This window comes from Glycine max, chromosome 12 (assembly GCF_000004515.6).
Source record: "Glycine max cultivar Williams 82 chromosome 12, Glycine_max_v4.0, whole genome shotgun sequence".
NCBI lineage: Eukaryota > Viridiplantae > Streptophyta > Magnoliopsida > Fabales > Fabaceae > Glycine > Glycine max.
In genome coordinates, this window is record NC_038248.2 from 31,486,371 (window position 1) to 31,499,252 (window position 12,882).

Sequence of the window (12,882 nt, forward strand, 5' to 3'; positions counted from 1 at the left end):
GATAGCTCGTCCTTCAAGATCATGCCTTTGACCCGTGATGATTCCTTTCACCTCTTCGGAGCTTGAGCTCACTATTGCTGCCCTATAAAGCCCCTCAAAACTTTGCTTTGGTCGTGTTCTTCCTTTCGGGCCTTCTTGGTTTCTCATTCCAAGGCTTCATCGGTGGCCATGTTGACATCCCTTAGTTCATCATACTCTTTTCAGACTTTGATGGCTATGGACTTGAACTTCTCTTCGACTACCCAGGCTCTTTCAAGCTCTGCCTTTAGGGCTTGTACCTCATCACTTTCTTCCGAAGCTTTAACCTCATCGTCTCTCACAGTCTTTAGATTTGGGAGCCAATCCAGTCCTTGTGTTCGGACTCTCAGCCACTTATGATAGCCGCCGATGATCCCATTACGGCTTCCCCTAAGCTCTCTGTCCTTTCTTCACGCCGCATCCCATGCCTTGCGAACTCCTTGGAGTACCCTCGCGTTGTGGTCACCGAAACCTCGTGCGATGAAAGGCATGATGCTTTCGTCTAATGGCGCTCCTCTCATGGGGTAGCCAAGCTGTCTTATGGTGAGAACGGGATTATAATTAATACAACCCCTTGTTCCCATCAAGGGAACATTTGGACATCCTTCGCATGAAGATAGAATCCTGATTCTTCCTTCCTTCTAGCGAGGGAACCAATTAACAGACGCCCCCCCATGCTAGCCAAGAGTTGGTCCCAATTCGCCTTTCCTTTTTCGACGCACGAGCGGTAACCTTGTAGCGGATAGACGGGCCTACCTTCTTGGAGAAAAAGGTGTGAAACCAGCCCCACATAGAGAGCTGGAGTACAGCAAACAATCCTTGCATTGCTTTCTTCACATCTTCGGTCGAAGGTGTCATATAGGTCGGCTAGCATAGCGACAACCGGACTTTCCTTGTGGTTATGATAGGCGAGAAAAACGTCGATCGCTGCCAGGTCCACCAACCCATCCACATTTGAAAAGAGGACTCCCTCGAAAATCAACAGTGTGAGAATATCTATGAATGGGGTCCACTCGCCTTTATCTGCCAAGATTCTTGCTTTTACCTCCAAATACTTTCTCGGTATTCCGACCACCCCATTTTCGACTTGCCTTTGGCGGTCTAATTCCTACGCCGAGATTTGGACTTTTTTAGAAATTCTGGCCAATGAGGGGTAGAACCCTGAGAAGAGGTATGGTTTCCTTCCCCCTAGAGGACATCCTAGGATCTCTTCAAATTCTTCCACCATTGGTGATAGCAGGAAGTCCCCAAAGATGAAGCACCTCAACGGCTGATCATAATACTGGGCGAGGGAGGCAATTGGTTCCATGGAGACTTCTACCCTAGCTAGGTCCCAAATGCTTACCATAGGCTTTGCGGAAGGCTTGCCGTTGAAGTTGACCCATTAATTGCCCCAACTTTCGTAAACTGGTGACCTCTAAGCTCTTGATTTTGACTTGATAGAACCTCTTTTTAAGCGAAGGCTTTTGACTTGATCCCATGTTTTACTAAAGTGAAATAAAATCTAGTGCGAATCAAAACTCTGACATCTATCATGGGTAGAATGGATGAATGCATGAAGGAATGCATATGACACGGATGCAATTTATGAATACGGGAGCTCGGGCAATTGTCTCCTTCTTAGATACAACGTCTTGGGGTAGCAAAGTGCCCAACGTATGTATTTAAGAAGGTGACACGGACCCTCCGTTGGTTCGCCCGAGAGAGGGGATTAAGACGGAACCCGCACATGATGCACATGTGAAAGGTACAATACGGGGATGTACATAGTATGACAATATTTACCGAACATAAGCAAAAGGGTATATGATACTCATGCATGGCAGTGTGAAAAATGGCACGCAACGTGTTTGCTTCGTGCCCCTATTTAAGGGACCTATAAGGGAGAGAGCTAACTAGGCTTTTAGTGATAACCCCCAAGGTAGTCATATCTCTCTTGATGGTTTCTAGAGGTATCATCCCCTTCGAAGAACATACTGCAGCAGTAGGGACTACTAGCAACAATATGTTTTCAAAGAGAAAAACTCTAGATGAGGGTTCACTGTAATCAAGCAAGTCGGAGACCTAGCATGATCACGGATTCACCTCCACTCCTTATGTTCCCACGAACCCGGGTATAGGGCCCTTTTTCAACTCACCGTGTGTGCAAATAGTGTTAGTGTTTGTGTGCATCAAATGAATAAATATTTACCTCATGCATACAAAAAAAAGCAACAAATAGTTTATATACACAAGAACATAAGACAAATGAAGGAAACCAACAAAGGGGTAAGTCACGGTAAAACATTGCACAAAATTAAATGGCCTAACTCTCTAAAAACAGTCCCCAGTGGAGTCGCCAACTGTCGCAACCTACCCTTCGGCGGGAGGGCGACGCGTGACTCGCGGGATGCGTATTCCACGAAAGGAATACGCGCGGAGTCGCCACCAACGTTTATTTGAGGAAAACGTCGGAAAAACCGGAAAAGACGCGATCTACGAACTTTTTAGTGAAAGGTTCGGGAGTTGTATTTACGCACGGGGAAGGTATTAGCACCCCACACGCCCGTCCCAAGGGACGGCAGCCTTTAATCGAATGTGCAAACATGACTTTGATTTTTATGTTCCCTTTTATGTTCTTATATCCTTTATACCCTTTTTATATTTTTCTTTTTTTGTGGTCGACAAGGGTGTTTCCCTTTGCTCCTACGTATTCCTCAATTTGGGATGAGAAAATCAGACCTACGTAGTTCTTTCGGAACAAAGTGTTTGGTTAAGTTGTTTTTGTCTTTTTTGCAAAATATGTTTTTATTTGAACAAAAGGTCATTTAAGGTGTTGGACCATTAAACGGTCTTTTGATTTTGAAAGATGAGAAACGTTAAGGCGTTGGACCATTAACGATCTCTTGTTTTTGAAAGGAGAGAAACGTTAAGGCATTGGACCATTAACGATCTCTTGGGGTGGTCGACAAAAGCGGGGCTTTTGCTCCTACGTATCCTCAATGAGGAACTCAGACCTACGTAGTTCTTTCTTATCAAGTGATTCTTTTTGATTTTAAGAGGTGATCATTTTAAGGCGTTGGACCTTAAAAATGATCCATTTTACTTAGTGAAAAATTGAAATGACGAACTTCAAAAGCCTATTTTTGTGGACGAGCTTGACTAGGCGAGTTGATTTTAGCCTTAGTTTCACTTTAGTTATTAATCAATTCGATCAAGAATGAGAAATCCCAAAGAGAAAACGTCCGATTGATTTTCCGCTTTATTTTACTAAAAGATGTTTTTTTTGATATTTATATTATTTTTTACCTCTTTTTGATTTCCAACGTGGTTACGGCACGACCGAACGGTCGGAATTGATTTTAACCGAAGTTAATGGATAATACAATTCAAACGTTCGGTGGAAATTTATTTTGTTTTTAAGTTAAGCGAGAAATGACTTAAGTAAAATGGCTTAAGCACGTCAACAGGGGGTATAAAAAGTAAACAAAACGAGAATAAAAATGCACGAAACACAATGTGGACCACTACGGGTACATAGAATGAATCGAAAAGCTTGGTTCGAGGTACTTACCCGTTGAAGATCGAAGAACGATGAAGAACGAATGAAGAACGTCGAAGAACGGTTGAAACCTTTGCGAAATTCCTCACGGAAAACGTTACGGAAACGTTTCGGAAGCGCCTCGGCTTAGATTTTCTTCACGGAAACGATTTTTCCAAGCAAATTCGAAAGAGAGAAAAGTGCCTCAGGGGCTGGACCCCTTTCTTCTTCACTTCCTCCCCTATTTATAGCAAAATAGGGGAGGTGGTTGCCGCCCAGCTCGCCCAGGCGAGCAGGGTTGCTTCCTCCAGAAGCAACCGCCTTCTGGAGGAATCTTCTGGAGGGCCCAAATGGGCCTGGGTGCTATTTGCACCCCCATTTTTACTAAGTACACCCCCTCTGCTGTTTTTTGGTGATTCTTTTTTCGTAAAGTTACGGAAACTTACGAATTTCGTAACGATACTTGTTTTCTTTCCGTAATGTTACGGAACCTTGCGGATTACATAATCATCCCCTTTTTGACTTACGGAATGTTACGGAACCTCACTTAATTATGCAACGATGCTTCCATTTGATTTCCGGTGTGTCACGGAAACTTACGGATTGTGCATCAATATCTTTTTGGTTTTTCGGCATGTCCTGGAATTTCACAAATTGCCTAATGATGGGTGCCAAGCACCTCACGAGGACCAAAGAATGGTCGCACGTCATCGAGCAAAAGTCCCCGGACGAAATTAGGGTATGACAGGGCTGAAGCTGTCAATACTGCATGTTACATCATGAATAGGGCCTTGATAAGACCCATTTTAAAGAAAACCCCATATGAGTTGTATAATGGTAGAAAACCTAATATTTCTCATCTGCATGTTTTTGGTTGCAAGTGCTTTGTGCTTAATAATGGTAAAGATAATCTAGGAAAATTTGATGCAAAATCTGATGAAGGTATTTTTCTTGGATATTCATTACAAAGCAAAGCATATAGGATATATAATAAAAGAACTATGAATATAGAGAAATCCATTCATGTTACCTTTGATGAATCGAATGCTATATTGTCAAGAAAGAATATGCTAGATGACATTGCAGATTCTTTAGAACATATGAACATTCATGAACAAGATTCCAAAAGAAATGACAAAGGAAACAATGAAGATCCTCTAGAAGAATTCAAATCCAATGATGAACTCCCAAGAGAATGGAAAGCTTCAAGAGATCATCCCCTCGACAACATTATTGGTGATATCTCAAAAGGGGTAACAACTAGACATTCTCTTAAAGATTTATGCAATAATATGGCTTTTGTATCTATGATTGAACCTAAAAATATAAAAGAAGCCATAGTAGATGATAACTGGATCATTGCCATGCAAGAAGAACTAAACCAATTTGAAAGAAATAATGTGTGGAAATTAGTAGAAAAACCTGAAAATTATCCTATCATAGGAACAAAATGGGTTTTTAGAAATAAATTAGATGAACATGGTATAATTATTAGAAATAAAGCCAGGTTAGTAGCAAAAGGATATAATCAAGAAGAAGGAATAGACTATGAAGAAACATATGCTCCTGTTGCAAGATTAGAAGCCATTAGAATGCTATTGGCATATGCATCCATAATGGATTTTAAACTTTATCAAATGGATGTTAAGAGTGCCTTTCTAAATGGCTTAATTCAAGAAGAGGTATATGTTGAACAACCCCCTGGTTTTGAAATTCCTGATAAACCAAACCATGTTTATAAATTACAAAAGGCTCTTTATGGTTTGAAACAAGCCCCTAGGGCGTGGTATGAACGCTTAAGCAATTTTCTTTTAGAAAAAGATTTCTCCAGAGGTAAAGTGGATACCACATTGTTCATAAAGAGAAGGCATAATGATATTTTATTGGTTCAAATATATGTTGATGATATAATTTTTGGATCCACTAACGACTCATTGTGCAAGGAGTTTTCCCTTGATATGCAAAGTGAATTTGAAATGTCAATGATGGGAGAACTAAAGTACTTTCTGGGATTACAAATCAAGCAAACTCAAGAAGGTATATTCATCAATCAATCCAAGTACTGCAAGGAATTGATCAAAAGATTTGGGATGGATAGTGCAAAACACATGTCTACACCGATGAGCACTAATTGTTACTTAGATAAAGATGAATCTGGTCAGTCTATAGACATAAAACAATATCGAGGTATGATCGGATCTTTTCTTTATTTATCTGCTAGTAGACCTGATATTATGTTTAGTGTATGTATGTGCGCTAGGTTTCAATCCAACCCCAAACAATCACATTTAAGTGCAGTAAAGAGAATCATGAGATATCTATTAGGAACAATCAATTTAGGATTATGGTATCCTAAGAATTCAACATGTAACTTAATAGGATATTCTGATTCTGATTTTGCCGGATCTAAAACTGATAGAAAAGTACAAGTGGAACTTGTCAATTCATTGGATCGGCTCTTGTCTCATGGCATAGTAAGAAACAAAACAGTGTTGCTTTATCTACCGCTGAAGCGGAGTATATCTTTGCCGGTAGTTGTTGTGCACAAATTTTATGGATGAAGCAACAATTATCTGACTATGGCATCATTATTGATCGTATACCTATTAAGTGTGATAATACTAGTGCCATAAATCTATCCAAAAACCCAGTTCAACACTCTAGAACTAAACATATAGAGATTAGACACCACTTTCTTAGAGATCATGTCCTAAAGGGAGATTGTGTATTAGAGTTTGTTGATACTAAGAATCAACTTGCTGATATTTTCACAAAACCTCTCCCCAAGGAAGTGTTCTTCTCTATTAGAAGAGAGTTAGGTCTCTTAGACGTAAGAGATTTAGAAAAATAGGAATTGATTGGATGATTGATTGAATGATTGGTTGATTTACTCTTATTTATTGTGTATAGATTATTTTGTTTGTTTGATCTTGTTTGAATTCTTGTTTTTTATGAATGATTGATTGTGTTTTGATTGAGTATAACGCTTGTGTTGTTTAATTTAATTTACTTTTTGTTAGTATAATTAATTATTAAGATAGTATAAGTTTTTAGACTTAGAAATAAGTTTTTCTTTTAGAAAAAGGCTATTCTTTGTTCTGGTAATCGATTACATGAATACTGTAATCGATTACACTAGAACAGATAGCCTGTAATCGATTACAGTATTCATGTAATCGATTACCAGTAGGCTGCCTCCTCCTGTAATTGATTACCATTACTTGTAATCGATTACCACGCGTCCTGCTCTATAAATATCACATTTTCCAGAAATCCCTAAGCAGCCCCTTTTCTCTCACGACGTTCCTCCATTCCCAAACCTCCAAATCTTCGTATCTCACTCATTTCTCCATTAAATCAACTCCCGTAAATTGCGATCTTCTTCTTTTTCATTTCTCTTTTGATTTCACCGATTAAAATCTACAAAAACTCCTTCAAATGGCAGAATCATCAAAGAAACGAAAGGGTTCTTCCGCCTCCGCTTCGGCTTCAAGAGCTCATCGTTCCGGAGCCACTAGCACATCCACAGCACCAATTCCAGCATCATTTTCCTCTTCCCCAGTGTTTTCTTCCGATGAACAGCAGAAACGGTACTCCAATCTTTTCTCATCTCGTTTCATTATCGACCCTAAGTTTATTGATATGGAATTCTTTTCTGTTGAAACCTTTGATTGCATTCAAGCCTTTCAGAACTTAGGTCTTCTACCTTTTATGTCATTACAATTGCCTATCTATCCTGAATTGGTTAAAGCTTTTTATTGTAATCTTGAAATTCAGGACAACACTCTGATTTCTGAAATTTTTGGGATAAAAATGGTCATTGACCAGTCCCTTTTCCATGACTTAACCAAATTACCCAGTGACGGTGTACCATTTGAAGGTACACTGAATGACGACTGGAAATTTGATTTCTCTGCCCATGATGCCCGCCAGTTGGTTTGCACCAACAATGCGGATATGACCGGACGTCTTCTTGCCGGGTCATTGGCTTTTGAAAGCCGCATCCTTCACTATTTAATTGTGCGTATTTTGCTTCCACGGTCTTCCAACCTTGCCCAGGTTTCTGAGGAAGATCTAATTATCATGTGGGCCTTTCATACAGGGCGTCAACTTGACTGGGCACACTTAGTCAGATATCGCATGCATAAGGCATTGCGATTAAATGCTCCACTACCATATCCACAGCTTGTCACTCTCTTTTTCCGCCATTTTCAAATTCCTCTTGATTCTGAACCTTACGTTCCAATCAAGAGATCCTTTTTAATTGTTGTTGCTGTGATTGCGTCTTTTGGTTACCGCAAAGAGCATGATGGCTCTTGGGTCAAAAAGGGTGCTCCACCCACTGTTGATGAAGGCAACCAACCAGTTGAAGATAATTCCTCTCTTCTTCGAAAGCTTTTGGAAAAGTTCGATGGTCTTCAAACTTTTGTTGGTGACAAGTTTGATAATAGGGAATTGCAAGTCGACATGCGGTTTGATGCCATGGAATCAAGGATCACCAAAGTTGAAGAAGATGTCTCCTTCATCCGTACTTGCTTTGATCCACCACCACCGCCTCCATCATCCTCTTAGCTTATAAGTTATTATTAAGACTAAGTATTATTAGTGGTTAAGTATTATTAGTACTCTGTTTTAACGCCGTGTATTTGGCTTTTTATTGCTCTAGTTATCGTAGTCTTGCACTATAATTATATTTCTAGACATTGCTTTTGTTGATTATGCACATGTATGGTTTTATTTTGGTTACATGGTTGGCTTTGTTTGGATATTTATTGTGTTAATGTTTGGCTATTGATTGCCTTGCTCTAGTTCTTTTTGATGTTGCCAAAGGGGGAGAGAACTTGGGAGAGAACATGGGTTAGAAATCAATTAGAAATTTAGAAATTTATCGTTAAGAAAAGTTAGGCATACATGCCAAAAGATAGGGGGAGTAAGGGTTGTGTGAACGTGCTATCATCTTGTATATAGCTTGTCTTGATTTCAGGTATTGTCATCATCAAAAAGGGGGAGATTGTAGACAAAGGATCAAGCTGAAAGTTTTGATGATACCAAAGGATTACATGAATCATATGCTTCTCAAAGATTTACTCAAGACAAAGCAATTAGAGTTAATCAAGATGGATGATCAAGACAGTCTATAGAGTCTTAGAAAGGATATTAAAATGGAAGGGAATTCCAATTGGATTAGCAAAAGGTTTGGCCAAGAATTTTAAGCTAAAAAGTGTTTTTCAACAAATTTACTCTCTGGTAATCGATTACCAGAGGATGTAATCGATTACCAGTGGCCAAATCTGATTTACAACAGCTATTAAAATTTGAATTCAAAATTTGCACTGTGTAATCGATTACACATATATGGTAATCGATTACCAGCAGTTTCTAAACGTTTTAATTCAAATTTTAAAGAGTGTAATCGATTACACACTTATTGTAATCGATTACCAGAGGAGTTTTTCAGAAAACATTCTCATCAGTCACATCCTTTCATGTGGTTATTGAATGGCTTTCATAAGGCCTATATATGTGTGACTTGAGACACGATTTTGACAGAGTTTTTGAGAACAAAAAGTATTTATCCTCTCAGAGAGCAAATTCATTTTATCCTCTTAAGAATTCCTTGGCCAATTCAATTGCAATTCATTAAGGAATTATTTGAGCGCTCAATCTGTAAAAATCTATCTCTTTCTAAAGAGATTCATTGTTCTTCTTCTACTCATTCTCTAAGGAATTAAGAGACTGTGGGTCTCTTGTTGTAAAGGAATTCTAAACACAAAGGAAGGATTGTCCTTGTGTGTTTAGAACTTGTAAAAGGAATTTACAAGATAGTGGAACTCTCAAGCGGGTTGCTTGGGGACTGGACGTAGGCACAAGGGTGTGGCCGAACCAGTATAAAACTGAGTTTGCATTTTCTCTTCCCTTAATCTCCTTTATTTATTATTGCTTTATATTCATATTCAAATTGTGTTATTTGAATTAATATTTAAGAAGATTGTCATTAAGGGAATTCATAACTTGAAAAAAAAAGGTGAAATAGAATTTTAATTAGGGCAAGTAGTTTGGAATATCTTAATTCAACCCCCCCTTCTTAAGATATCTGAGGCCGCTTGTCTAACACAACCTACTGTTATCGACCGGAAATTCGACGTTCTTGAGTTGATCCGACAGTGACTTGAGATGTTGACAGTAAGCAGAGACACTTGAAAAGGCCTCCATGGTTGTGTGGGTGAAATCATACTCAAGTGTAATGGCACGAGAGTGTTTGTTATCTTGGAATATATCACGCAACCTATTCCAAGCCTCCATTGCCGTGGTGTCGGGTTTAAGAATAGTATGTAAAAGATCATGAGAAATGGTGGCATAAATCCATTGTAGAACAGTGGCGTCTAGTGTCAACCAGAGTTCTGTCTCCTCCTCCGTTGGTGGAATCTTTTGCTTGCCATCCCATGAAGGAATTATATGATCAATTACCCTATGGGATCGTGCGTGAATTTTGAAAAGTTCAGCCCATGTCGCGTATTGGACATTTTCCATCTCAAGAATGATTGGGACATGATTTTTTATGTTGGATACAACAAGAGTAGGGTGAAAGGTAGATTTTGAGTCAGGCATGGTGATGGAGAAGAAGGGGAGAAGAAGAAGAAAGGGGCTGAACGATGCTATGGCATGTGTGCGGAAGGCTGAGGAAGGTTCAAAAATCTTTCCCTAAGCAATCTGATACCATGAAAGAAATTGTTTCCTCGAATAATTCATTAAGCACCATTTGCTTATATACAAGATTACAAGCTAAAGATATATAAGCTAAAGATATGGCTAAAGATAAATCTAATAGATATAACAACTATATAAAATCAGAATATATTATTATATCTTCTCATAGAAACAGAGAGGAGGAATATATTGGAGTGAAACCTGAATGGAGGATAGAGGTTAACAGTTGCAATGAAACCCTTCTCTTCTAATTGGCCTGCACATTCATATGATAAGCATATAATAAAATTAATCATCAACAAAATCATCAATACCAATAGTATGATAATAAAAAATATCAAACCAATGTTTTAAGGCCAAGACAAGGGGTCCAATGTTTCAAGAGTCTCAAACTACGAGTAAACTGCTAAGTTATGAACTGTGGAGGGGTTCTAAGGTGCACAAGGTTGTAATGTCAGGCATGGTAGACAAGTTTTCTTAACACCATTGGATATAACACTTAATTATTTAACGGTGCATATCTAGAGGTTTAGAGGGAATCAAGCTCAATCAGTGAGAGCTAATAACTAAACATCAAAATCTATTTTTTACATACCAAATCATAATACTAGAAAGTTACAACAACGCACAGTTGGTATTTTGAAGAAGTCAAGAAATAAAAAATAGAGAATGAGTTAACAACTTCAATTGCTTTATATTATTGTATTCTATATCAACTACATATGCCAAATCGTTGGCATAAAAGGAAGAATGGGAAGTAACAACTAATGAAATGAAAAGGTCAAACAAATTTACAAAATTTTCTCACAGGAGTAAAAAAGAACAAACACATTAATTGGGGCAGGGGGACATTATTTTGGAAAAATGAAGTACAAATGAGTAATCATGCAGAAAAATTTGGAGGGACCTAAATCCTAACTATGCTTTCCCCCTAAGCATTAATAAATTGAGTGTTGATGGCATCATTTAACAACAAAACATGCACCTTCCAATAGAGAAATGTAAAATAAATAAATAAAAGAAACATACTAGACCACTTTTGCCTCTAGCTTTGTTCACAATTAGCTCATAGAAGCTATGTTGCTGTAATACACATGGAAATAGGTAAATAAGTTAGTAGATATCCTTTGGTTAAAATCATTTTAACATAGCTTATACACACACAAACAAGATAGCAAGTTGCACACATACTTTCTGAAATTAAGCAAAAACCAAGAAGTTTACTAGAAAAGACAAATATTCACACTTGTTTTCATTATCTTTAACATTTAGATTTTGAAAATAGTATTAGACTAGCAGAACTAATTAGGAATAAAGGATTACATGGCAACACAGAGAACCATGCAACTTAAAAATTGAAATTTGGAACTAGCTCAGAAAATGGTGTATATTGCAACTCATGCCAAGCTTGAAAGACGAGACTTTTCCAATGAGGAAGAGAAGGAAGTAGAACTGCTTGCCATGGAAGGTAGTTAAGATGGTATGCTGGCTGAGGTCTTTGCTGATGCACCCCTAATGTAATATGCCACTTTTCAACTCCTACAGAATTCTGTAATTTTAGGATTTATCAATTTTTTTCCAGAGCTGTTCTATTATTCCCTTATTGCAAGTGAAAAATATTTTGTGACTTGCGATTGAAACAAAAAAGATATTGGAAGACACCTGACTGCTATGTCATCTTTGATTCAAAATGAATCATCCCCATTTTCCCCATCTTTTATTTGGATTGTTGTTTGTAAAGGAAGAACAGTTGCTGGTTAATTAGCATAACATTAATTCAAGAAGAGGGCTAGAAGAATGGCATAAAGCCTTTACTTGAATAATTTGTAATGAGAATTGTTTGGAGCCATATTCTAAAATTGATTTATAATTTATGATAACTTTAAAAGCTAAGCTTCATTAGATCTTGCAAATGAGACTGTATAAAATTGCTCACAGTGAACTAAGGCTAAGTTCAGTCTCCACCTCGTCTGTGAAAATTGAAGTTTTGAATTTTGATTTACAAAGAAGGACGTATAGTAGCAATTATTCATATTTTGTTCAAAGAGAATTCTCATGCTCTTACTTCTTACTATCAGATGAAACATTTCTCATTCATTAAATCAGTTAACATCGTTCCATGAGTCAACATATATTAAGAATAGGAACCAATGTGAGCCAACAACTAAGCATAAATCCACTTTCATGAAAGAATAATAAAGAATGAGGGGTACTATGGAAGGGGATTGGGGGGGGGGGGGTAAGAAAGACTAAGAGATGAGATGTCACACACACATGTCAGGTAGAAAGCACGAGCAATGATGACAACAACGATGACAACGACGTGGGTGGTGGAGTAAGTGTAACGGCAAGGTGCCAGAGCTACCTGAAATCACAAACGTGGGTGGAGTCTAGCTAAGGTTGGATTCTTTTGATTTTGGGTATAATTTTTATTTCTGATGGATACATATTCCATGGGTAAAATCCGTTGGTAAGTTATACTTTCTGTGGAAAAATTGTCCATCAGTAAGTAAAAATTTTCCGGCAGGATATAATCTCTCAATATTCCATCAGTAATCTCTCAATATAACCTCTCATGTAAAATATTCCGTTGGAAATAATGATTTTTTTTTGTAGTGGATGCAGAACTTGATGGT

The 12,882-nt window shown here is 38.0% G+C and overlaps 1 protein-coding gene across 1 annotated transcript in view; it reads right to left on the bottom strand.

The window, feature by feature from the left end:
• LOC100785648 (uncharacterized) overlaps nucleotides 1-10,069 on the bottom strand; it is a 26,789-nt gene extending 16,720 nt beyond the window's left edge. Inside the window, exon 1 of the mRNA XM_003541123.2 lies at nucleotides 9,657-10,069. Within this exon, the coding sequence (XP_003541171.2) occupies nucleotides 9,657-10,069 (413 nt within the window). The remainder of the gene's footprint in view (nucleotides 1-9,656) is intronic.
• Nucleotides 10,070-12,882: the final 2,813 nt, after the last annotated feature.